This window comes from Macrobrachium nipponense, chromosome 31 (assembly GCF_015104395.2).
Source record: "Macrobrachium nipponense isolate FS-2020 chromosome 31, ASM1510439v2, whole genome shotgun sequence".
Classification (NCBI taxonomy): Eukaryota; Metazoa; Arthropoda; class Malacostraca; order Decapoda; family Palaemonidae; genus Macrobrachium; species Macrobrachium nipponense.
Genome location: NC_061093.1, coordinates 24,690,022 through 24,692,829, shown reverse-complemented (window position 1 = coordinate 24,692,829; position 2,808 = coordinate 24,690,022). Strand labels below are relative to the sequence as shown.

Below are 2,808 nucleotides of genomic sequence, written 5' to 3'. Positions count from 1 at the left end.
TTATATATATATTATAGTAATAATCTAATAATATAAATATAATATATATTGGATCATTACTTACATGATATATATTGTATTAATACATACATAGTATATACATATATAATATATATTATTTAATTATATCATATATAAGTATATTATATATACATACATAACATATAATATAGTATCTATAATTGATATATCTTATACTATATATAGATATATATTATACACCATATATATCTCTATATTATATAATTATACTATATTATATTATATATATCTATATATATATACCAACACATATACTTATATTATATATGTATCGATTTATTATATATATGTATCTATTATGTATAAATTATATTTAAATTAATAATAATTAAATATATATAAATATATATATATATATATTATATATATATCTAGTATATCATATTCTCTATCTATATATATTATCTATTACCACGTTTGTTTGATATTATATTGGTGTTCATATTTACATACATGGACACTAATAAATATAAAACTTTCATTTCCTTTCTAGCATATACAAAAATTTAATCACGTGAACAAGAACTCATAAATACGTCCATGAATAAGCTTCTCTCATGATAAGAATTATTTTCCACGTTTGTCCTGTCAAATACCTTAAAGGACTAGTGTTAGAGGCTAATATCCTAAAATGAAATTTGTGTACTCTGGGAATGAATAGGTTTCCGAACGAATTTTACATGCTTGAAGGGAACTGTAATACAGAAAGCAGATGTTTCGATACTTTCCGTTGAAGATAACCTTTGACCTATGGGAGTTGCGACGAGCAACGGCTGCACCAAGAGGAGTTGCATTGTAATATCACTTATCTTCTTTTCCATACGGACAGAGAAATCTTTTATGTTAAAAAAAATGTTTTCGTCAAAACATTATTTGAGATCTGATTTTTTTTTGCAAATTTTCATTATATTCTTAGGAAAAATTCAATTTTAATGTTATCTATAAATTTGAGAGGATTGGATGATGATTAGTATATTGTATAATAAAATCCCCAACTATATAAATAAATTGTATTAATTTTAAGGGATAAAAAGACTATACAACACCTGAAGGTTGTTCTTCAGTGTCCCGTTCAAGTTTCGAAGGCCTTTGTATTAATCTTTTAAAAATCAATTCAATTTCTTTTCATAATTGTGGATTTTTATCATACAATATTTAATCAAGACACTATGTATATTTCTTAGCGATGAATGGGATTTTATTACCAAATGATTCGTTCCACCATTTTTGGTGCTAATATTTAACAATGATCATCTAAAGTATTCATGAGTATAAAAAATCAAACATCAAGAAACGCAAATACATGATTTTTTTTCTACGTCCCAGAGTAAATGAATTCTGTAATGCGTCGAGAGTATCCGATTATGAAGATTAAGCTGTATTGCCAAATGTGCAAGTCTGGGAATCTGGAAGTAGTTAATGGAGATCAGGACAAGTGCTTTCCATCTGATATAAATTTTGAAAGAGCCTTCCACTTGCAAAATCACAGCTGTTCATGCATGAAGGTTGGTGCAAACTTTCCATGTTATAATAATAATAATAATAATAATAATAATAATAATAATAATAATAATAATAATAATAATAATAATAATAATAATAAAAGAGTTGAGCATTTTTGTTTTTCAGTCGACATAGTTTGGTAATGTTCAGATCTACAGATATATCCAGGTGTGGTATATAAGAGGTTGTCATTTTTGCATGTTTTGTAGATCATATAACAGTTATAAAAGTAAGGTAGTAAAAGACAACTCAACAAAGGGTTAAAATAGTCTGCCATACCTGGTTTTTTAACTTGTGACATCAGAAAAAAATATAATCTTAAAGTTGACATAAACGTGAAAAAAAATAACCCTGACTTTTAGATGAATAAAATGGTATAATTCCTTTTTAGGCCTCAGTTCCCAAAAGATACATTATTTAGGCTAACAAAAATTCGAACTGGCTTCTAATGTGAAATAAATCAATATATCTTTTGTTTTTTTCAACTGATCGTGAGTGGATTTGTTTATTTTCCAAATTAGCGTCGTATGGAATCGTTCCGTCTACATTCTCATATGCACCCTGAAAGAACAAAAATAATGAAATCTCGATTGAAGGGTCAGAGCATTCATACTACGAAATAAGGATTTAGTTAGAGTTGATGAGAAAAATAAAAACAGACAGGAAAACTACGACCCAACAACATCCTGTGCGATCTCAAAGGCTGCCAGAAAATTCAGAAGCATGAGAACGACTTTGTTTCTTACAACGCGCTGTTTTAAAAGGGCAGTCACTCTTCACCCGGGCGAAGCTACGTGAGATGAATCCCGAGCAGCAATATTGCATTTCGCAACGTCCGAGGTGCGCGGGTTTCCAAGCACTGCTTTTCCCGGGGCTACAGAGGTTGTTGTCAACAACTTTTAGTTTTCTTCTGTAAAATAAAACTATTGTGCCGGTTTGGTCAGTCCGTTTGCCCCCAGACCTTAAAAACTACTGAGGCAACAAGGGCTGCAATTTGGTATGTTGGTAATCCACTCTCAAATCATCAATCATACCAAATTGCAGTTCTCTAGCCTTTGTAGTTTTTATTTTATTTAAGGTTAAATTTAGCAGTAATCGTGCTTCTGGCGGCGCTATAGCTATCAACAACATAGGTCACCGCCGGACCGTGACTGAGTTTCATGGGCCGCGGCTAAAAGGTTTATGGGACGTGGCTGAGGCCACCGCAGGACAGAAAACTCGATTACGCCGAAGAAATCCTGTCCTGTACAAAGGAGGCGGATG

At 30.5% G+C, this 2,808-nt stretch overlaps 1 protein-coding gene across 1 annotated transcript in view; it reads left to right on the top strand.

Moving 5' to 3' along the window:
• The first annotated feature begins 1,430 nt into the window (after nucleotides 1–1,430).
• The window catches only part of LOC135206512 (basic proline-rich protein-like), a 26,952-nt gene continuing 25,574 nt past the window's right edge, over nucleotides 1,431–2,808 (top strand). Inside the window, exons 1-2 of the mRNA XM_064237869.1 lie at nucleotides 1,431–1,547; nucleotides 2,624–2,790. Coding sequence (XP_064093939.1) covers nucleotides 1,431–1,547; nucleotides 2,624–2,790 — 284 coding nt within the window. The remainder of the gene's footprint in view (nucleotides 1,548–2,623; nucleotides 2,791–2,808) is intronic.